At 44.4% G+C, this 23716-nt stretch overlaps 1 protein-coding gene across 1 annotated transcript; it reads right to left on the minus strand.

Annotated features, from left to right (window-relative positions):
• Positions 1–796: 796 nt before the first annotated feature.
• LOC138644849 (neurexin-3-like) lies at positions 797–20664 on the minus strand. The gene is made up of 5 exons (XM_069733776.1): positions 20601–20664; positions 8654–9558; positions 2264–2281; positions 1901–1930; positions 797–1137 (listed from the first exon to the last, which is right to left on the minus strand). Exons 2-5 carry the CDS (start codon positions 9360–9362, stop codon positions 797–799), a joined length of 1098 nt encoding a protein of 365 aa, XP_069589877.1. The 5' UTR covers positions 9363–9558; positions 20601–20664.
• Between the last annotated feature and the right edge of the window lie 3052 nt (positions 20665–23716).

Consider the following 23716-nt stretch of genomic DNA (forward strand, 5'->3'; position numbering starts at 1 on the left):
ATCCACTTTATACAGTGGCAGAATCCTCTGAAGGCACTTACAGTGCGCTCTATACAGCGGTACATTCTTCCACCACCTCCCAAATATCAGACCCTCTGCTGAAAATTACAGTCTGATCTATACAGCAGAATATTCTACCACTGGCCCCCCAAATATCAGACCCTCTGACGCCACTGACACTGTCCGCTCTACACAGTGGGACATTATGCCACAGGCCCCCAACGTATCAGACCATCTGACGCCACCGACAGTCCGCTTTATACAATGCCACATAATGCCACTGCCCTTCAAATATCAGACCCCCTGATACCAGTGACAGTCCGCTCTATACAGCGACACATTCTACCACTGCCTCCCCCCAAATATCAGACCCTCTGACACCGCCAACAGTCAGTGCTCTATACAGCAGCACATTTTGCCATCTCTCTGTAAGGTTCATTGCTTCCATTACCTGTCCACTACCGCCATGTGTATAGGTACAACCCCAGAAGACTTATGCTGTGACATATTCCTCAGCTGGTGCAGCATAGTCATGTGGTGGAGATGCTATACGGTAGCTCACACTGTAGATGGGTACTCCAGAGTAACATGATAAAATAGAAAAGTCCATGAAGTATTGCAATATAAACATCAGTCCCACAATTAGCAATACGAAATACCGAAAACTTCACAGAATCTGTGATTGGGTTGTCGATAATATAATCATAACCTACAATCTCAGTATCTCAAAGTCAGATGTGTGGCCAACAATGGGTTACTGCCAGCAATGCCACCAGCATTTCCCTAAACCATCTGGTCACACTTTGGCTGTCTGTATGTGCTGGCTGACCACGATGGAGAGCAGCATGTAGTATTCTCCTTTATGAAGTGTAAACTGGGCAGCAGTGAGCGCCCATTCTCCTGATATCAGAGTCCTGGTAGTGGAATCGGCACAAATCATACATTTATGGCACACCACTGCTGAGCCATTATTGTTTGAAGCAGCAGTACCCCTTTCCACTTCAGTGCTTTCCTTGGGATTGAAACTGGAAGCAGGGAAAGTTGTGCCGGACCGAGCAGAAACCACATACACCTTCAGCTCAGGATGTCCTTTGTAAGACGAGCATAAATCCACAATGATCCCGAGCTTACATTTCACTACACACGATCACATGCATGAAATGTGTAGTACAATCCTGGAGACATCACCAATCAGAGATGTAACACAGCAGCTGATTAGTCCCATGATGAATGAGCATTATTATTACAGGAGACATACAATGCAAGTCACAGACAACACATTAGTGAAGGCATCTACCTTTACTTCTCCCTACAGCCAGAGGGTGGGATCCACGAGAGCAGCAGGGTGCATTAGAGAGAAGGCACGTCAGACACATCATTTTAGGCAGCACAAAATAAAAAATGATGTATGATTAAAGACACAGCACACATGAACACAGCAAACAGCAATGGAAAGGCCCACAGCACAGACCCCCGGACAGATGACAAGTGCCTAATTTTCCGGGAAATAGTGATGTCACGGACAAAAAGGAGGCGCACAGTGACTTCATCATGCCATGTTTTTTCATAGATGAGCGGCTCCTCTATTGTAAAGCAAAGGTCAGACCTTAAAGTAAAGCCAATAGTAGAATTCCCCTTACCCAGAAGCTGATCTAAATCCACCCCAGTTCACCTGCCAAGGAGTCTGTGCCATGTCCAATATCATGCTAACTCTCTTGCCCATTGCATTGATGTAAGGCTATACAGCGCATGTTACAGGTGCATCTAATGACCCCTGTCATTAACACACAACCCATGGATGACACTGCTCTGTGAAGAATTTATGAATTGAAAATTCAAAACCAAGGTTAAAATGAATGAAAATGGAGAAAATAGGCCAGCGGCTGGCAGAAGAGCATACCTTGGTCATCAACCATGAGATTGGCCAGTCCTTGAGGGAGGAATAGAGAGGTCGAGAGAGAGAGAGTTACACACCAGTTATACAATACCCCACGAAGGGGGATTGTGGAGTCACATACTTAAAACACAAGTATGGCATCCTAATCACACCCTGTCTCAGCTTTCCAGGTCATGCAGGAAAGATGGCCTAAAGGAAGTGGAGGAGAGAAGTACAAGATTCTTCCTGATCAGCACCAGAGACTGTATAGTTTCGTTCACTAAGGATCCAGGATATTGGGTGTGACAGTCCTGACTACATCTGCATAGACTATAATAAGGGATCTGAGAGGCATGAGGGGACGGCGTCCGGAGTGCAGACACTCACCTGGAATGTCATTGACATCTAATGTAGCATTGAGACAAGGGGAAGGAAAGAGAGAGAGAGTCAAGCAGTGACCACACAAAATCAACGTTGCATGGAGTGAGACATCACATGCAAACCATATAGGACCCCCACTCCCTCCCCACCAACAAACATGCGCTCATGCAAGTGGCGGTCACTGTGCATGGATCGGAGGTCTCGCTACAGCATCTGTCCGCTGGGGGAGCAGATTGTCACACCTGCAAGAATATTTGTTAGAAAATATTCATGGTTATCACAGTTAGCAGTGCAGGGTATGAATCCCCAGTCCCCCGGGATTGTCGGCATTATGAAGATTTACAGCTTTGAGATCAGTTTTACTTTTCATCGGAACACAATTGCAGCCAGCAAGCAGTCAAAGTTACAGGCGTCAGGCTGGCAATACACGCAGTATTATATTAGGAGCAGCGGCAGTACACAGCATTAGACAGAGGGACAAGGCTCAGTGTTGGCCCACAGATGACAGCGATTACTAGTGAGATTAGTAGCCGGTCACAGCCATGACCACCACCACCGCTGACTGCGTCCTGAGCCTCACGTGACCAGGTGCATTTTACCATAATGGCTGTTCTGCACAGGTGACAGCATTGATATGGCAGGTGGAGTAAATATTTAATCCTGCTGCCTTTCATACCTTTATCCCTGCGTTTCCTGAGACACCTGATCCCTGGTCACACGCAGCCTGGCGTCCACTTACCCATCCTGTGCTCCCTGTCCAAACATCGGGAAACCTGAGTTCAGAGGGAATGAGGAGGGGGCAGGTGACAACTTACTGCCAGCTGCAGCCATCTGTGGAGCTTCCCTGGCCTCAGCAGAGGGGAAGATTTCACCTAGACTGAAGTTCCTAAAATTGGTAAAGAACTACTAGTGCCAGGATGTCGAGGGGGGGGGGGGGGGGGGAAGGGGAGGGGGGGTTGGCTCCAGGGAAATCTGTCTTCATTCTGGGATTTTACAGCTCTCTAATATTAGTTGTGCTCAGGCGTGTGGATACACTACATTGTATATACTGTTCATCTACTCCACCCCTGTGTAGCATATTTTCAGCTCCATGGACGTTAATGGAGGCCCACAAATAAGCAGCTATCCTCATGGTGCGGGGCCCTTGCAGATGAATCCACTTCTGTAATTCAAGACGTGTGACCCAATTCCAGTCTGCCATGCTTAATCTAGGGGTTTCTAGCTGGACACAGATGACATTTTCCCAGCCGCCCCCTCCACATCAGCAGATAGGATTTACTCTGGATACATGTGAGGCATCCTGTACACGATGGATACCAATCTGTGCAGCATGCCCTGTTATATACTCTACGGCCATCTATTGCTGCGATTTTATGTGGAAAATATATGGCGGCAAGTTGCAATATGTTCCCTTATAGAGAGTGTCTCCATAACGAGGCCTCTTATGGCGGCTCTGGATTCATGACTTGACTTACAGAGGGTCCGTGTTCCCCGCCATGTCACGTGTGGGAGCGCTGGCTTCCGTACTTTAATAGACAACGTATCTTGGGCTCCTTTTTCAGCCTCTTACTGCTGTCTGGGGGTCATATAAATACACATCCCACGCTTACTGACAGCATCCATAAGCTGTTTGCACAGCGCAGAGAGGACCCTGATGGCGCTCAGCGAGAGTGTATCATGTAACGCACTGGAAACCTGAAGAAAAGGCCAGGGAGTCACTGGGGTATTAAATATTTACCTCCCGTGGTATCAGGAGCAGAGCAAATTAACTGCTGAGCCCAGTGGATTTCGCGGTCGGTCTGATCTTTTATCCACTGTATCTGATGCGAGTTCTGCATGTTCACATGTAAGAAGAAACTGCCTTAGTTAACACTTTACTAGCTGCCAAGTGTGAGAAGCCGGGCAGCTCTGGGTCAGTCTCACCATAGCAGATGAGGAGTAGTCACAAACTATAGGGCAGGAGGCAGAAAACATTTAATCAAACCGGATGATCGTGTGGCTCTCGTCACATGGTGTGTATGGGGGGGTGACCTCATTACAGCAGACACAGATGACTTCCTAATCCTCATTATCTGTGGGCTTCCAAAAACAATAATACGGGCTGACTCCACATCACGGCCCTCATCTCCCTGCTACTAATCCCACACTGCAGAGCCCGCAGCCCTACACTGAGGGCCGATCCCCTCTGGACACAGGGGAGATCTCATTGTGACAAATGATGCTGTAATGGAACATTAACCAGGAAACATTTCTCCTGTCCGGTGATCATTTCAGGCAATCTGCCGCCCAGAGGGGACCAGGACACGGTCTGCTCTATGATGGGGGGCTCAGCCAAGTGCAGCAAGCAAGACGTGATTACTGATGTGTAATCAGTAAAGCCACATTTCACTATTAACCCCTGGGCTGCTCTGTGGGAGAGACACCTGACATATAGGAATAATGAGGACTTTCCAAGAACCACGATAGATGCCAGCATGTACACATATATACTCAGCTCAGCTTTCCAGGCACCTGTATTAAAGGGAAGATATTAATTTACAGACAAAACATGAATTCCCTCCTAAACTTTACCAAAAGATGATCTCGACAATTTATATGTGAATAGCATTAGTAGATTGCCAGCACAATGTATGGTAGACTGTGAAGAAGAAGAAGAAAAAAAAAAAAACTTACCAAGCAAATACATTATTAAGTGATTGGATATTGGAATCCTCCCTAAAAATACAGCATTGCTCCATGATTTCCACAAGCCGGTAAGCAAGGGAAGAGGATGGTGAATAATAAGAGGGGTTCTGAAGGTGTTCAAGGGGATCCTTACATTAAGCCACAGCTCCTGGGAACCTCCGTACAGAATGGAAATAGTGCAGCAACAAATACATGGTGTGTCCAATGTGGTGGGAAATCCACTCAGAGGAGCAGAACGTCTGGTGCAGCAACGCTACATCCATTACATGGACAGGAGTGGCCCCCCCATAAGATTTATCACACCATGTCTTGCTAATCTTGTATAAAATGTAGACACTTGCAAAACTATCTGAAGGTGTGGAAAACCTATAGACTCCGGTGGACTGTGGAACATCTTTACACATTGCCTGAATTTCAGCCACTTCTTCCTTTGTGACACTTTCAGACTCTGACATCAAATCTACAAAGGTGGAGCCCCAAAGCTTGCTGTATGTCACTGCCCCATGCCAGTGCAATTCCGGTGAATAGTAACACGACTAACTACTTGCTAGTTGCAGTAAATGCCAGGTGATGGTGCAGGCCCATTCACCTGTGATATAAATAAGGAATGTTACAAACATAATCATGCAGAGACACCTATATATGTCAGTACCCATAGATCAATATCTTAATGTGCCTCAATGCATGTATATCCGGACCGTAGTCAGGAAACAACTGCCAACCATTTGGTGAAAAAAACTCACATACTTGCAGTCCAAAATTTCCCATAAAACTTTAACTTTATTAGTACAAAAATGCATACATAAACTGTGAAACGGGTTAATGCAACCACAGGGAGAAACAGGATACGCACTAGATGGCAGTACATACGCCCACAGGCTCACAGCCAACTGGCTGCAGCAACATCAGTACGGTAAGATCAGCAAAAACTAGGGGGCCTATGATCAATAATATGAAGAATAAATAACCCCAACCACCGCATCCTAGTAGCACAATAATGTACACCAGTGTAAAGATAATAGCTACCTGATGGTGTCACAGCCAGAAGCCAGGAGCACACCCGACGCGCGTTTCGGAGCGCAATGCTCCTTCCTCAGGAGTCACAGAGCGAACTCTGACGGCACAACCTCTGTTACCACCAAAGTCTCTGTGCAGCACCAGCGTTCTCTGCTCATCTTCAGGTGAAGCATTTCCGAAGTTTCAAGTCTAAACTAGATGAAACATTTTGCACCAAAATGTGGCCTGTTACCTCAAACTCAAGGTGCTCTCTCAATCATTAAATCTGCCCAACTGTAGTTTTGTGTGACATTGTATTGCAGAAACCTGTCATGAGGTTTGAATCAGACAGTTATGGTGACAATATCGCCAGCACTTACTGTACTGACGTGTATAAGAAGTGCAGAGACATCAGGGCAGATTTACTTATCTGCGACAGAGTACTGGTGAAGAGCCGTGCCCCACACTGCTTAGGAGTTTTGTGCCTCAGACACGTCTTGAGGGATGGGGGAGATAGTGCTTAATGAATTTAGAAAAGGCATCCGGTGTCTTCACGGCGTGCACAGATTTTTGGAGCAAAGTAAGAGCTTAAGGTTAGCCACCCTGTAGCAGAATAGGATAGAGCAGAGTGACGTCCAGTGAGATAAGTCTACCAGGCAGGGAGCAGTGGCAGCACGTTTAGAGCATTTCCTGAAGTCTATGGTGGCTCAGTTTTAGGCAGCGTTAGTATCTGCCCTGTATGACTATATGGCACAGCCACATTGGCTATGCTCATACGCCACAGGCTGATGCATTTTTGTTTGCTGTAGAGATTTCATGCCATGGGGGAAAAAATAAAATTTGAAGTCCTCAATGAGAATAATAGAACGCCATACTGATCATGTGTCAGTGTAATATTACATGGCAATAAGAGGGGTTGTAGTACCATTGCAGATGTAACATGTCACATCTACTCGATGAAGGACACAACTTACATGATGGAGGAATATTGTCGTTGTTTTGTTTTTTTAACCTGGGATCTACTCAATCTGACATTTTTCTGTTAAGCATCTAGAGGTAAATGTCATAACCTCCCAAGGAAAATTGTGAGCGATTATCTCCTCTATAGAAAGTGTGTAAAATCCCAGTAAATAAGACTACAGACTGTATCAGTCTGCGACAGACAATCCCTGGACGCTCACATCCCTCCTGTCATTCACAGCATGCTCGCTGTTATCTCCAAACACAACATGGCGGCTGGAACAGCAAATCCCAAGTCTCCGACATATCATCCTCCAGAAAGAATAGCAACCTGCAATATTCTCTTATTAAGACCATTGCTGCATTTAATGGGTAATGACTGAACAGGAAAATCACTCCGATCAAGCAGTGAGAAAACTCCACCAGACTCCTTTTCCTCTCCAATATGTTACTGAGAAGCTGTATTTCAATCAAAGTTTCCAGTTTTCAATCACTACATTTTCCTAACAATATGCTTAGAAGCCCCTTTGAGAGATAGTGTATCCAGACGTGCCCTGTCCTTCTGCCCTACAAGTGCATATGGACATAAGGGAGGGTGCTGCACCTTGCAGGGCACGCTCCCACAGGTAAGACTCATCTTTTCACCAGGAGTGCTGGAGCCCACAAGCAGACCCTCCAGTATCTGATGAGATAACCCCTATAATAAGGTTAGTACTGGGCAATTCATTAAGAAACCCGGTGAGGGATTTAAATGAGGGTTTTAGGCTGGTTTCACATTTGCGTTTCAAAACGCAGCGTTTAAACGCAAACGCAAGTGGTGAAAAAACACATGTAAACTCGTGCAAACGCTGCGTTTTTTAGACGCATGCGTTTTTTGCATGTGTTAAAACGCGGCGTTTTGACGCGTTTACATGCGTTTTTTCCTGCGTTTGCGTTTTTGAAACGCATGATGAGAAGTGTGTGACAGCTGCCAATCATCAAAATCGACTAGAAAACCCACTATAAACAGAAATGGTTAGGGTTAGGATCCCTAGTAACCCTAGGGATCCTAACCCTAACCTTAACCCTAACCCTAGGGATCCTAACCCTAGGGATCCTAACCCTAACCCTAGGGATCCTAACCCTAACCCTTAGGGTTAGGGTTAGGATCCCTAAGGTTAGGGTTAGGATCCCTTAGGGTTAGGATCCCTTTAGGGTTAGGGTTGGGGGGTGGCTTATCAGTGTGTATTCTTGTGTTTTTCTACTGAAACGCATGCGTTTAAAAACGCGTGCAAACGCATGTGCTTAAAAACGCATGCGTTTACATAGACAGCAATACGTTTTTTTGCGGCAAAAAAAATGCATGCGTTTTTTAATGGCAAAAAAACGCCGCTAGAAATTACTACATGTTGCATTTCTGCAACAAAACGCAAGCATAGCAACGACGCATGCGTCGTCAAAACGCATCAAAACGCATGCAAAAAAACGCATGCGTTTTAATGTTAAGTATAGAAGAAAAACGCATGCGTTTTTTGTGCTAAAACGCAGCGGCAAAAAACGCAAATGTGAAACCAGCCTAACCCCTTACAAAGATGAAATTTGCAGCAACATTTGACATCAGCAGAATAAAGCTTGCTGTAAACCTTATTCACTTGTATTATGCAGAATCCAAGAATTAACAGCAAATCCTCTCCGACGGGAAGGAAGCCTAAAAGACATTAGAAAGTTATGAGCTGATGAATATAATATTCTTCCATGAAGTCACCTTCTGCTTACCTTCAGAGCAGAACTTGCCCACATAGCCAGTTGCCGTACAGTCACAGGTGGGCTCTCCATCCAGCAACAGACAAGCTCCTCCATTGTCACAAGGATTATCGGTGCAGAGCCCCTCCAGATCTAACCGCACGCCTTGACTTCCAAGCAGCCGTGGCTCAGAGTTACCATACTTGAGCTCCTGTAAATATCCAGACAACATGGGTATGTCCCTGACTGTACCGAGTGTCAGCGCATCAGAGCGTATATCTCCGGGAACGCCACCTACAAAGAGGTCACTAACAATATTCATGCTCTGCCTCTGTGGTCGAACCTCTGCAGGTATAGCCGCCCCATCTAGAACCATTGTGGTCCTCAGCCTATTTCGACTGACCATCAGAAAGTGCCAGCCACCGTCGTTCACCTTCTTATCACTTAGAACTGTGGTTTCAGCACAATCAATACTAAAGTGCAACTGAACTCTGCCATCTGCCAGAGAGAGGCAGAGAAAGTCACAGATGCCACCATCATCAAAGTAGAGCAAAAGGCCGGTGGAAACGTTGGTCCTGAGCTGAAAGCTGAGGTCACTGCGGGTGCTGGCATCCCAGCGCAGGTAGCGAGCCCACTGATTGGGAAGTCCCATGAACTCAAGTCCTAAGCTCAAGCCTAAGACAGAGCCCAGAAGAAAGCTTAAATGGAGAGTGAGGCTAAGAGAGCAAAAGCTGGAGGACATGGTGATGAGAGGAGAAGAGGAGGAGGAAGTATTGAAATGAATGACTAGAAGAAAGATCCAGGATCTTCTGAGAACTGCACAGGTCCAATCTTCAGCCTCTCGATACACTGCAGAGCAGTCTTCTCTCACAGCTGCTCAAAGGTTGTGCAGAAACACCGTTCTAGGTCTTTGGAGTGTAATGAATCCACATTTACATCTACAGGGAAAAGTAAGAGAAAAGTGATGTGAAACAGATTTACAGCCCAAGAGCATATCCCCGAACAAACCCACGTAACATGCACAAAATGTCCACAGCGGCACTTATGTACAACCCCGCAGCGCAAAGCAAGACCTGCCCCCCCCCCCAAAAAAAAAGAAGAGTAGACTTCTAAGAAAAGCAGGATGCATACTGAAACAGAATATGCATGTCAGACACATCGCTGCAGTGGTCAGAGCCACGAGGGGCACAAACTTAGAAAAAATACTCATAAGTTGGAAAAAGAAGAAGAGACGGCCTCAAAGAACCAGAAAAGAGACATCAAAAACTACGGATGCCCCATCTTTTGATATGGCACCCGAGAGCCCACGCCACCACTTAATTCCACGCCTACTTTTTACCTAATACATTATCATCAGCAGAACAGACAGACATGACAAGGTGGGGAAAAATCATGCGGGGTGGAGCAGTAGGTGAACGATGCAGGACTGCTGGACTGAACACACATGAACAGTCTATAATGAGGGGCTGCCAGCATGGTTTGCTTACAGCAGGCATTTAGCAGATACATTAATGGTAAAATCAGGAACACTTTATGATCAGATACAGAAATCTACAAAGTGAACATGTAGAATCTACTGCACACAAGCGCCGCCATAGGTGCGGAAGATAAGCGACACTCACATTAGCAGTAACAGCCAGACATTACTACACATGAATCATGGGTGAATTTCCTCTAGTGCTCCGGGCCTCAGAAATAAAGATCAGAAAGACGCACAAAGGAATAACTGACAGGTGAAGAACAGACGACAAATGTCTATAACCTATAAAAGGCACGGGCCCCAGGCACAGCGTGCACGGCGGACGGGGCCGGGCCCCAGGCACAGCATGCACGGCAGAAGAGCAGAGAGGACACTAGTCTACAGCGTTAAACATAGTGAGGCAGGAATGTTAGCACCAAAACACAAGCAACTGAAACGCCGCCCACAATAGAGGTGGACAATTAATTTTGCCTAATATTAACATATTATAATTATTTTATATTAATAGTATCACTTGAAATAGAGCATAATTAAGTATGACAACATCTCCCTATATACCATATGAGCCCACACACAGCACCCTATTTACAGTGTGAGCTCATACACCACTCCTTATATACAACGTAAGTCCCACATAGCTTCCGATATACGTGCAAACATCCTATACACAGATGATTTAAAAAAAAAAAACACCAAAAAAAAACACCACATTCCCTCCTCACTTCTGTTACACCATGTGGCCCGCAGACTGCAGTTTGCCCAGCTCTGGTCCACACCATTGGTCAATGGCTGCATCATTTAGTGGGTGGATGGAGCTTTGACGGCAGGGGCCAGTAGCAGCATCTCCCACTCCCCTACCACTGAGAATACACTGGGGCCTGTTTATCAGGAAAACATGTAAGTGAACCCAGTGTGTATATTGCTACGAACAATACAAGATGTCATATTATACTGACCCAGCCTGTATGATACTCCACAGCAGAGCTCACTAATTCATGGTTTTCCACGCCAAAATCTCCAAGCTTATTCAGTGACAGGACGTAACTTGCAGTCTGGGAAGTGTGTTCACACTAGGTTCTGAACAGCGAGTGCAACTCTGTGGTATAATACAGAATGTAACTCAGGATTAGTATTAATGCGTGTACACAGTGACTGCACCAGCAGAATAGTGAGTGCAGCTATGGAATATAATACAGGATGTAACTCAGGACCAGTAATGTATGTACACAGTGACTGCACCAGCAGAATAGTGAGTGCAGCTATCTACTATATAATTGTCTAAGGGTCACTTCCGTCTGTCTGTCGGTCCTTCTGTCACGGTTATTCGTTCGCTGATTAGTCTCGGCAGCTGCCTGTCATGGCTGCCGCGACCAATCAGCGACGGCCACAGCCCGATTAGTCCCTCCCCTACTCCCCTGCACTCACTGCCCGGCGCCCGCTCCGTAATCCCCTCCACTCACACAGGGTTAATGGCAGCGGTAACGGCCCGCGGTGTAACGCACTCCGTTATCGCTGACATTAACCCTGTGTGTCCCCAACTATTTACTATTGATGCTGCCTATGCAGCATCAATAGTAAAAATATGTCATGTTAAAAATAATTTAAAAAAAAAACAAAAAACCTGCTATACTCACCCTCCGCCGCCTTTCCCGCTCCTCAACACGCTCCCGAGACCGCTCCATTGCAAGCGGCAGCTTCCGGTCCCGTCCCTGGGCTGGTGTGCGACAAGGACCTGCCGTGACATCACGGTCATGTGACCGCGACGTCATCATAGGTCCTGCTCATACCAGCCCTGGGACGGGAAGCTGCTGCTTGCAATGGAGCGGTCCCGGGAGCGTCCCGAGGAGCGGGAAAGGTGGCGGAGGGTAAGTATAGCAGGACTTCAACGGGCCTTCGGAAGGTGAGTATATGTTTATTTTTATTTTTAAGTCTCTATACTACGTGGCTCTGTGCTGGGCAATATACTACGTGACTGGGCAATATACTACGTGGACATGCATATTCTAGAATACCCGATGCCTTAGAATCGGGCCACCATCTAGTGGAGTATAATACAGGATGTAACTCAGGATCAGTACAGGATCAGTAATGTAATGTGTGTATACAGTTACTCCACCAGCAGAATAGTGAGTGCAGCTCTGGAGTATAGTACAGGATGTAACTCAGGATCAGTAATGTATGTACACAATGACTGCACCAGCAGAATAGTGAGTGCAGCTATCTATATATATAATTGTCTAAGGGTTTTTCCGTCTGTCTGTCTGTCTTGGAAATCCCCCGCCTCTGATTGGCCTCGACCAATCAGCAACGGGCACCGACGTAGATGTCATAATGGTTGCCATGGCGACGATGATGTCATAAAGGTTGCCTCGACCAATCAGCGACGGGCACAGTCTGCCACGAATTCTGGAATCATCATTGTCCATATACTACGGGGACACGCTGGCGGCCTCGACCAATCAGCGACGGGCACAGCATGGCGACGATGATGTCATAAAGGTTGCCTCGACCAATCAGCGACGGGCATAGTCTGCCGCGAATTTGCCTCGACCAATCAGCGACGGGCACAGTATCGACGTAGATGTCATAATGGTTGCCATGGCGACGATGATGTCATAAAGGTCGCCTCGACCAATCAGCGACGGGCACAGTCTGCTGCGAATTCTGGAGTCATCATTGTCCATATACTACGGGGACATGCATATTCTAGAATACCCGATGCGTTAGAATCGGGCCACAATCTAGTGGAGTATAATACAGGATGTAACTCAGGATCAGTAACGTATGTACACAATGACTGCACCAGCAGAATAGTGAGTGCAGCTACGGAGTATAATACAGGATGTAACTCAGGATCAGTAATGTATGTACACAGCGACTGCACCAGTACAATAGTGAGTGCAGCTCTGGAGTATAACACAGGATCAGTAATGTAATGTATGTACACAATGACTGCACCAGCAGAATAGTGAGTGCAGCTCTGGGGTATAATACAGGATGTAACTCAGAATCAGTACAGGGTAAGTAATGTAATGTATGTACACAGTGACTGCCCCACAGATCTGAATATGGATTATATTAGGTTATTTCCTTAACATAGCCTAACAGAGGGAGGGAAGGAAAAAAAAAAAAAAAAAAACGAACAAGCTCAAGGCATTGGTGACATCCCAGTAAGAAGTTGTAAACCCAATGCTTTGATAAGCACGAACATTTTTTTGATTGTGGCAATAATTGATTAAAATTGGTAAATGTATCATTTTCACTGTGGAGAAATGTACTGCTGAAAAAAGAAACAACAAAAAGGCAGTTGCTAGAATTTCCCACAGCTGACCTGGACTGCTGCATTTATTAAAGGACCGGCCTCAGACCATGGATTATTCTTGTTCAGCATAAATGTAGTACTTAGACATGGGCTCTGTTCACATCACCATTCCAACATTATGAAAAAAACGGATATTACCAAGTGCCTCTAACACAGGTGTGAACACAGCACTAATAGCAGTCAAAGGGTTGTATTAGATCTCCATATACCTACAGAGTCACAGACTTAAATGGGTGGGTCCATGTAAAAAGGCAGGATACACAATAAACTGTACTAAGGAACGGTGCCCTGATCTCCTGAGCTCGGGGGCAATCCTGGATCCTAGCAGTCCACTTCTGCTTTGTGTTTGATGCCTGAATACTGTGGATGGTAATGCATAGTCAGGACTGTCTTTGCTATTGTGGGGGGAGAATCATCAGAAAAGTGGAAGCAGACGTATTTACCACCACAGGTCAGAAAACTGACGACCGGCAGTAGGTAGCCGGACCACCAGGATAAAAGGTGAAGGCAAAACAGGTGCAAAATACAGAGAAAACAACCACTCCCAGCCCAGCAGTTCATGGAGGCGGTGCTCGCCTAGTACTAGCATCGCACACAGATAAGGCTTCTATAGTGAGCCAGTCAGTAATGGTCGAAAATTTGGCCTCCTGCATCCTGCCAGGCATTCGTTTTTTGAAGTTTTGTGTCCTTTTGTTTTTGATTTTATTGTATGGAATTGCAGGACAATCAGAACCATTGAAATGAGATCTGAGCTTGTGCATTTTAGTCAAAATATTCATTTATTTATTTAATTTATTTAGTTTACTCATTTATATAGCGACATTAATCCCACAGACATTATCGGCACTATCCCCTTTTGGGGCTCACAATCTAAATTCCCTATCAGTATGTCTTTGGAATGTGGGAGGAAACCGGAGTACCCGGAGGAAACCCACACAAACACGGGGAGAACATACAAACTCCTTGCAGCAACATATGTTGCCCTTGGTGGGATTTGAACCCAGGACCTCAGCGCTGCAAGGCTGCAGTGCTAACCACTGAGCCACCGTGCCGCCAATATCAACCAATAGCGCATGCATATTATTTTTTATATTTTACTGCACTTTTTTTTTTCTTTTTTTTTTAAGTGAGTGCAGCAAGGCCTATCCATGTGGGCAGCAAGGTGCATGTTTGTGTGGGGTGTATGTATATATTGCTGGTCAGCCGCCTGATCTAATACCGGAGTCACTACTGGGCTGTAACCAGACATTGCACTACATCTGTGTGACTCAAACCCTATACAACCTTAGCCATGTGCAATTCTGACACTAGGCGAGCATTGCGTCCATGAACTTGCGGGTTGTGAGTGCTAGCTTTGTCTTCCTTTATCCTGGGGCTGCTGCGTCCTGCCGAGCATTCATTTTCGTTGTGGTGGTAAATACGGCTGTGCCTTTTTGCTATGCTATGCTGCTATGTTTTTACATTATGTGTGTCCTTTTGATGCGTTTTGGCTTAGCTACTGAAATGAGTTAGTCTACTTTGCAGACAGCACTGGTTGAAAGCCGACATCAGAAACTGAAGTGAAGCAGCAGGGGTAACACGACAGATGCAGATATCGGAAGATTAGGGCACCCTAGTTAACTGAAGTATATGATGCTGTTTATCATCATCCACCACTAGGTAAGCAGCTCTCTGCATGCTGTGTTACTATGGCAATGTATTCCTAGTATGCGGTGAGCTCCCCCTACAGGCGGCTGGAGGGGGGAAAAAAACACGAGGAGAAACAATGATTTAAAATTGTCGAGTGAGAGAAGCTGCTTGGTACCAGACACTGCCGCATGCGAGGGACCTGTACAGGACTCCATGTCACTGGCAGAGAGGTTTTTGCAAAACAAAATCACAGCTTCAGATGTCCCAAGAAAAAAGCATTTAACATGCTGGTAGGCGGACAGGAAATGCTGAAGAATCCTATGGTTATAGTGGGATGAATTTGGGGCACTACTACACCAGCAGATTGCGTAGGCTGGGATGGCAAAGTGCTTAGCAATTATTTGGGTAAGGAGAGAAAAGAGTGCACAGGAGTGGGTAATATGAATGATTGGGGTGGTAGTGAGGCGAGTCAGTATGACATAGGCATAAAGAAGCGGGATCGGAGATGCTGGAGGCGATGGGCATGCTCAGGCCAATACTGCGGGTCAGAAGGAGATTAGCATGGCGGTCTTCAGGAGAAGTGTGCGCACAGGGCTGGGTCCTTGGTCTGCATGTTGTGGTCAGTGCTAGAATAATGGGTGCTTGAGGGGAATACGGAGGTGAGTTTCCCATCATGCAGCGCTCCACCACAGCAGAAATGTCAGCTCCTATTAACATCAGCCCTTTCAATAAACCAAACACTAGATCACACCCTGACAAACTGATCCCCTGCATATTAACCATTTCTAGTCTGACAACACAGCTAGAACATCAGCTCATGAGCCAAAGCCTAAACCTTTAGGCCGAGTGCCCGTAACACTAAAATAGCCATTGGAGAAAATAAAGTAATTAGACTGGCAGCACGGCGATTAGTGGGGAATTACAATAGAATCAATCATTTAACCCCTGCAATGCCAGAGGATGTGTGATTTCCAGGGATTGTACCTGGACTTAAGAGGCATATTAACACATGTAGATATTTATTCCCAGGCAGGTAATGGTGCGGCCTCCAGGGGAGGCCTAACACATCGATTACACATCTACAGCAATTACCTACACTCAAACTAGTCTATAGCAGCGGGACAGAGCTGACAATGACCACAGTGGTGAAAGAGGAGGACGTGAGCAGGGCGGCAGACATCACAGTAACATACAAGTGGGAAGGAATTGCCAATATCTGGGGGAGCTAAAGCCCGGGACATTTACTGCCCATTAATACTCATGTCTTTGTTATCCATGTTTTCTGTACCTCAAACTTCACCCTCTCAGGGGACGGTCTCCCAAATCTACAGTCAGTCCCCCCACAAGACCACGGCCGCATCAGTCTTAGGTCACTCAATTCTGAACATTAGAAAAGTGTCGCTGTGTCACACCCTCAGAATCTGACTAACTAACTCCTTATATATTGGTGATGTAAACAGATGTAATGAGTCAGACTGGAGGCGGAAGACGACTTAAGCCCACATCCCAAACGTAGCTCCAGGACGCCAGAGCCAGACAATAACCCATCGCAAGTATGCCATCACGGGCACCCCGTACATACCACCTAATGCAAACACTGCCCTCTACTGGTGTGCTGGAATACAACCTGATCTGGGTAAGAACCAAGATGTACACATACAGCTATCAGCATTCTAGGTATATAGCGAGTATACAGGACAGAATGATGTGTACAGAAATGGCCAATACCACAACACAGGGACATCTCGTGTCCAATAAGGCGATCATGCTCTTCTCATGTTAGCAGGTCAACTCACATGACCAGGGTAAATTATAATATATATATATATATATATATATATATATATATATATATATATATATATATATATATATATATATATATATATATATATATATATATATACATACACCACTTCAGACGTTCACATTCAGAATACATCTTGATATTTCTAGATCTTCATCACCTGGAATATTTCCTGTCGGTTTATACAACGCCAGAGAATATGAGGTCACTACATTAATACTGCTCTATACTGCGGGATCATGTACAATAGAATATAATATAATCTTGTGACTAAAAAGCAGGACAGTGCAGCCCACATCAACACACTGTACCATATACCAGACCTTCACAAAACAGGACAGATGTTTATAGTGCATACAGCATGCAGTCCCATGTAAGGCAAAATAAATCTATTAAATATAACATTCAGAAAGCCAGGATAGATAGATATATAGATAGATAGATAGATAGATATACACATACACACATGAGCATGGGGACAGTCCCATGCAAACCAGATAGTGGAGCAGCACAACAACACTCAGCATGTGTTTAATGATTTATATATACACACTATTTAGGACAGTTAAGTCATATACAATACTAGGTCTAAATGTGCACAGGAAGCAATCCCATGAAAAATATTCAGGGGAACCAGTGTACCTATACAGAGAACATATAACTACAAGAGATCTATATTTGGTCACGAGATGCAGTCTTATGTACAGGGAGTGGCTCTGAGTATACATACAATGGAAAAAATAAATAAATTATATATATACATACATACATACACACACATACAGCAGTACTGTGCATAGATACATTTACTCTATAGAGGAGGTAACAGATAATGAAGCACAATAACTCCACCGTGCTGTCGGTAATAACGGGGAATACACAAGTAATGGAGTGTGCAGACGCCGTCCATCGTGCGGCCCATAGCCTGACAGACAGGAGCTCTGCTGACTGGCACAGAGAATCAGAATTTCAAATAGACAGGATTCCTCTTCAGAAATCATTCATCGCTCAGCTAATCAGGGCATGATTGCTTCCACCATCACCACACACTCCAGCACCTATCTGATATGAGGCAGGAAGGTGTCAATCTACCACCACTCACACCATTACCCCCAGCTGGAGAGAAGACCTTGACACAACAGAGTGTCAGCTGCTTGTGCCACTGCATCAAGGGCACCAGAATGTCCAGATCACCTGCTCAGCACACACCCATCAAACGTCTGATGTGAAGAGACACCAATCAACACTGCACCTTTCCCAGTCCAGAGACAGCCGCTCAATGAAACTGTACAGTAGGTCAGGGGCAAATTACTAGAAAAACAAAAATTTGGAACTGTACTAATATGAAAGTAAGAAGAGAGCAGAAAAAATAGTGATGAACAGGTGAAACGCCTGAACAGAACAATCTCACACACGGAAAGAGTTGGCCAAGGATCTGTCAGGCACAATTTAAGAAGAAAACACTTTTGTTCTAGCACGTTTATTGATGTTCAGGAATGAAGAGGTTAATGATAGAATATTTCATATCATAAAAAGAAAAAAAAAAAGGCAAAGAGATGAGGTAAGGGGGCGGTGCCCAAACACGCGTTAGGTATGACAATTCTCTACGCTACTGCGCAAGCTTTCCGTGTATTCAAATGAACAGCCCTGCTGAAGCCTCCCTTCTGGAGGTAAATAAGAGCGCCCCATAGAGGAGCCCAAGAACACCCGAAACCTTCAGATATTTTTCATCTTTTGAAAAAAAAAAAAAAAAGTGTTGGGGGGAAGGTCAGCAAAAACAAGGCGCAGTAGGGGTGGGTATGTGCCCACCAGGAGGGGACGGCCACACATCTCCCATCCTCCAGATTCTGCAAGAAGAGCGAGCTCGCCTCTGTAGCCAATATGTCATGGATGGTTACCCGTAATCATTATCACTCTATTTCATTCCTACCCCAGAGCCTTTTGCCAGCTCGAGTAGCTCTCCACGACAGCCCCCCATAAACGAAACAACCCCTATTATTATCCTGAAGATTGCGACATATAATCACGAACGACAATGCTTGAAAGAAAAAAAAAAATGGCGTTGGGCTCCAATTTTATCCCCATCTCCTCCTTTCTCTTCCCCGTTCGCTTTTATTCTCCTCCCCCAACCTCAGCCCCCCCCTTAGATGTTCTACTTTGGCAAAGCATAACACGCCGTGCATTGCACCAGGAGCGGACGAAGGGTGGAGGAGAGGGGGTAAAATTATAGCTCATGTGGGGGGACCAGGAGTGCATCCCTGCAACATACACAAACTCACAACCATTGATCCTCCAACGTTTATACTGAAGCCCAAAAATACTGGGAGGGGGGGGTTGGATAGTCGTTGACTTTGGGGAAGGGGGGTTGGTGAATGTAAGAAAATAATGGTGTAAAATGGAAAAAAATAATAATAAAACACGAACTGTGGAAAAAAATGGCATTGCTAATCCCCCCCCCCCCCCAGTAAATATGTGTGTAATTGTGAAGCGGCTGATATCTCAGTTTTGCAGCTGTGGGTCTAATCGCACCGCTATTAGAGCCCCCACTGCCTCCCCCCACCACAAACACTCTGCCGTCCACTTTCACAGTGATGGGGGGAACATAATGCGTCTTATGGATAATGAAACTAAATAGGCAGCCCGTCCTAGCAATCAGCCACATAATTGCCCCTTTTACAATCCAACTCACTCTGACTTCTCCAGAAGAGCTTCAAAGACGGCATGAAAAACAAGGCACGACTGCTAGACCATGGGTGCCATGAGAGGCGACCAAAGCAGGAACGGTCCCCAAACTGCCACCGGGCTTCTCCAAGGGCAAAATCAAGTGTGTAGAAATGACGGCATCTTTCTCAGACATTTACACATTATTCCATCAAAGCAGAACTTTCCCTGGCAGCGTCCTCTGCATAGACTGACAACACCAATTGTGCCCGAACGACAGGAACAGAACACGTAGACGACACAGAGCGGCGGCGACTACGAGGACCCGCACAATTATACACAGCAGCCAAAATCAGACAAACAGGCAAAAGAGAAAAAAAAATACACAAATTCTGCCTGCGAGGGGGAATATTTCCATCATTTGAGAGACAACTGGAGGGCGGTTTAATTTCACGCTAGGCAGCCGGTCCATCCCCAAAACCCCCCCTCCCTATCTCTCTGTTTACAAAACCGACCTTTTCTGGAGGTGAACATTTCCTACCAAATGTTCTGACACAAAAAAACGGCACCAACCAGCACAAGACGACGCGGATCTCTGTCTCACAGACCCTCCATCTTGGACGGTGGGGCGGCTGCTTCTGGATTTCAGGCATTTTTTTAAGTACATTCATGAATTGGAAATATTTAAAATTTATTTCTAAAAATTTTATTTAAAAAAATTATTTTTTTAAATAAAACCATTTCTAAAAACAAACAAAATGAATAATTCTGAGAAAGAGAAAACGGTTGCCAGGTGAATGTGCAGCCACAAGCAGAGAACGAGGTGCAGCAGGAATCCGGGGTCCGGGAAGTGACAAAGTCATTCCATGGCCACCTGCCATCGCTCCACACAAGTGGGGCGCAGAGTCGTCCTGTACCGGCCCCCACAAGGGTCCGCACCGGCGCTCTCCACGTCTGCGGAGAGTTGGAGCTCAGTCCTGTGACCGCACACAGAGAGCGACCCGCGGAGCTGCCGGGAAGTTACAGCACACAACACACACAGCGCCCCCTCCTCACACACACGGGGACCCCAGGAGCTGACCTGTGCCGCCGCCGGCTGAGGGTCCTGTGCGCGGATCACTTCCAACCTCACACTGCCGCCGCCGTTCCGGCATCCACACACTACGGGCAGAACACGCCCACACCACGCCCCATCACACGCCCACGTCACGCCTTTTAAAACCACAGAGCACTGCTCACCTGTACTGTAATATCACAGTATAATTACTGCTCACCTGTACTGTAATATCACTGTATTATTACTGCTCACCTGTACTGTAATATCACAGTATAATTACTGCTCACCTGTACTGTAATATCACTGTATTATTACTGCTCACCTGTACTGTAATATCACAGTATTAGTCTCACCTGTATTGTAATATCACAGGATAATTACTGCTCACCTGTACTGTAATATCACTGTATTATTACTGCTCACCTGTACTGTAATATCACAGTATGTCTCACCTGTATTGTAATATCACAGTATAATTACTGCTCACCTGTACTGTAATATCACAGTATTAGTCTCACCTGTATTGTAATATCACAGTATAATTACTGCTCACCTGTACTGTAATATCACAGTATTAGTCTCACCTGTATTGTAATATCACAGGATAATTACTGCTCATCTGTACTGTAATAGCACAGTATTATTACTGCTCACCTGTACTGTAATATCACAGTATTATTACTGCTCACCTGTACTATAATATCACAGTATAAATACTGCTCACCGGTACTGTAATATCACAGTATTAGTCTCACCTGTATTGTAATATCACAGGATAATTACTGCTTATCTGTACTGTAATATCACAGTATTAGTCTCACCTGTATTGTAATATCACAGTATAAATACTGCTCACCTGTACTGTAATATCACAGTATTAGTCTCACCTGTATTGTAATATCACAGGATAATTACTGCTTATCTGTACTGTAATAGCACAGTATAATTACTGCTCACCTGTACTGTAATATCACAGTATTAGTCTCACCTGTATTGTAATAGCACAGTATAATTACTGCTCACCTGTACTGTAATATCACAGTATTATTACTGCTCACCTGTACTGTAATATCACAGTATTAGTCTCACCTGTACTGTAATATCACAGTATTAGTCTCACCCGTACTGTAATATCACAGTATTATTACTGCTCACCTGTACTGTAATATCACAGTATTAGTCTCACCTGTACTGTAATATCACAGTATAATTACTGCTTATCTGTACTGTAATAGCACAGTATAATTACTGCTCACCTGTACTGTAATATCACAGTATTAGTCTCACCTGTACTGTAATATCAGTATTATTACTGCTCACCTGTACTGTAATATCACAGTATAATTACTGCTCACCTGTACTGTAATATCACAGTATTACTGCTCACCTGTACTGTAATATCAGTATAACTACTGTTCACCTGTACTGTAATATCACAGTATAAGTACTTCTCACCTGTACTGTAATATCACAGTATTATTACTGCTCACCTGTACTGTAATATCACAGTATTACTGCTCACCTGTACTGTAATATCAGTATAATTACTGTTCACCTGTACTGTAATATCACAGTATAAGTACTTCTCACCTGTACTGTAATATCACAGTATTAGTCTCACCTGTATTGTAATATCACAGTATAATTACTGCTCACCTGTACTGTAATATCACAGTATTAGTCTCACCTGTATTGTAATATCACAGGATAATTACTGCTCACCTGTACTGTAATATCACTGTATTATTACTGCTCACCTGTACTGTAATATCACAGTATGTCTCACCTGTATTGTAATATCACAGTATAATTACTGCTCACCTGTACTGTAATATCACAGTATTAGTCTCACCTGTATTGTAATATCACAGTATAATTACTGCTCACCTGTACTGTAATATCACAGTATTAGTCTCACCTGTATTGTAATATCACAGGATAATTACTGCTCATCTGTACTGTAATAGCACAGTATTATTACTGCTCACCTGTACTGTAATATCACAGTATTATTACTGCTCACTTGTACTGTAATATCACAGTATTATTACTGTTCACCTGTACTATAATATCACAGTATAAATACTGCTCACCGGTACTGTAATATCACAGTATTAGTCTCACCTGTATTGTAATATCACAGGATAATTACTGCTCACCTGTACTGTAATATCACAGTATTAGTCTCACCTGTATTGTAATATCACAGGATAATTACTGCTTATCTGTACTGTAATAGCACAGTATAATTACTGCTCACCTGTACTGTAATATCACAGTATTAGTCTCACCTGTATTGTAATAGCACAGTATAATTACTGCTCACCTGTACTGTAATATCACAGTATTATTACTGCTCACCTGTACTGTAATATCACAGTATTAGTCTCACCTGTACTGTAATATCACAGTATTAGTCTCACCCGTACTGTAATATCACAGTATTATTACTGCTCACCTGTACTGTAATATCACAGTATTAGTCTCACCTGTACTGTAATATCACAGTATAATTACTGCTTATCTGTACTGTAATAGCACAGTATAATTACTGCTCACCTGTACTGTAATATCACAGTATTAGTCTCACCTGTACTGTAATATCAGTATTATTACTGCTCACCTGTACTGTAATATCACAGTATAATTACTGCTCACCTGTACTGTAATATCACAGTATTACTGCTCACCTGTACTGTAATATCAGTATAACTACTGTTCACCTGTACTGTAATATCACAGTATAAGTACTTCTCACCTGTACTGTAATATCACAGTATTATTACTGCTCACCTGTACTGTAATATCACAGTATTACTGCTCACCTGTACTGTAATATCAGTATAATTACTGTTCACCTGTACTGTAATATCACAGTATAAGTACTTCTCACCTGTACTGTAATATCACAGTATTATTACTGCTCACCTGTACTGTAATATCACAGTATTATTACTGCTCACCTGTACTGTAATATCACAGTATAATTACTGCTCACCTGTACTGTAATATCACAGTAGTATTACTGCTCTCCTGTACTGTAATATCACAGTATAATTACTGCTCACCTGTACTGTAATATCACAGTATAATTACTGCTCACCTGTACTGTAATATCACAGTATTATTACTGCTCACCT

This window comes from Ranitomeya imitator, chromosome 1 (assembly GCF_032444005.1).
Source record: "Ranitomeya imitator isolate aRanImi1 chromosome 1, aRanImi1.pri, whole genome shotgun sequence".
Taxonomy (NCBI): domain Eukaryota; kingdom Metazoa; phylum Chordata; class Amphibia; order Anura; family Dendrobatidae; genus Ranitomeya; species Ranitomeya imitator.

Coding starts and splice junctions, on each gene's coding strand:
- LOC138644849 (XM_069733776.1), bottom strand. CDS start 9,362: ATGTCCTCCAGCTTTTGCTCTCTTAGCCTCACTCTCCATTTAAGCTTT. Junction 1,138..1,900: donor TCTCATGGTTGATGACCAAG/GTATGCTCTTCT, acceptor GATCGTGTGTAG/TGAAATGTAAGCTCGGGATC.